This window comes from Phaethon lepturus, unplaced genomic scaffold, assembly GCF_000687285.1.
Source record: "Phaethon lepturus isolate BGI_N335 unplaced genomic scaffold, ASM68728v1 scaffold29103, whole genome shotgun sequence".
Lineage (NCBI taxonomy): Eukaryota > Metazoa > Chordata > Aves > Phaethontiformes > Phaethontidae > Phaethon > Phaethon lepturus.
The window spans coordinates 1-994 of NW_010527449.1; the positions used below are offsets into that span (position 1 = coordinate 1).

Consider the following 994-nt stretch of genomic DNA (forward strand, 5'->3'; position numbering starts at 1 on the left):
TCCCCCCCATCACCACCTCCCTAAAAAAATCCCATGGGGGGCGCGGTGGGGGGGTCACCACCACTTCTTCCCACCTCTTTTATTACAACCGAGCGCTACAAAGCTGGGAACGGGGGGACATCCCCCCCTACCCCGACGGAAAGGCTTTGATGACCTTGACCTCGTCGAGGGGCCGGTCCTGGGCGTTGGTCTCCACCATGGCCAGGCGGCCCAGCACCCCCATGCCCTGGCAGACCCTCCCGAAGATGCTGTGCTTCCCGTCCAGCCACTGCGCTGGGCCCAGCGTCAGGAAGAACTGGCTGCCTGGTGTCCGGCCCCGCGTTGGCCATGGCCAGGATGCCGGCGCCTGGGACGGACGGACGGACAGACGGCGTTCATGGTCTGCCTTTGGGGGTTGGTTGGTTGGGGGAGGGTTGACCTGATATCCTGGGAGATATGCCACCCCCATGGATGGGGTCTTCGGGGACATGGGGGTCATGTCACCCCATGGATGGGGTCTTAGGGGACATGTCACCCCATGGATGGGGTATTAGGGGACACAGGGGTCAGAACAGCCCATGGATGGGGTCTTAGGGGACACTTGGGACATGCCACCCCATGGATGGGGTCTTAGGTGGCACAGGGGTCATGATACCCCACGGATGGGGATCTGGCAGACATGGGGGTCGTGTCACCCCATGGATGGGGTCTCAGGGGTCCTGGGGGTCATGTCACCCCACGGATGGGGTCTTAGGGGACATCACCTCATGGATGGGGTCTTAGGGGACATGGAGGACATGCCACCCCAGGGCCAGCCTCTTTGGGACACGCCACCCCCTGGCCAGGCTCTGGGGGGACGCGGGGGATGTGCCACCCCAGGGCCGGGGTTCTGGGGGACGCGGGGGACCCCACGGCCGGGGTTTTTGACCTCCCGGTGACGGTTTCTGCTCACCGGTGAACTTCAGCTCGGGGTGCAGCTCGTCCTCAAACTGTTTGCCGTAGATGGAGGCGCCGC

At 64.4% G+C, this 994-nt stretch overlaps 1 protein-coding gene across 1 annotated transcript; it reads right to left on the reverse strand.

Annotated features, from left to right (window-relative positions):
• Nucleotides 1–127: 127 nt before the first annotated feature.
• PPIL1 (peptidylprolyl isomerase (cyclophilin)-like 1) lies at nt 128–986 on the reverse strand (the record flags this gene model as incomplete). Its single annotated transcript, XM_010283387.1, is given in 3 exon segments — nt 128–305; nt 307–346; nt 932–986. Coding segments are annotated over 3 exon segments (273 nt in total), but the record flags the coding sequence as incomplete, so codon positions are not given.
• Between the last annotated feature and the right edge of the window lie 8 nt (nt 987–994).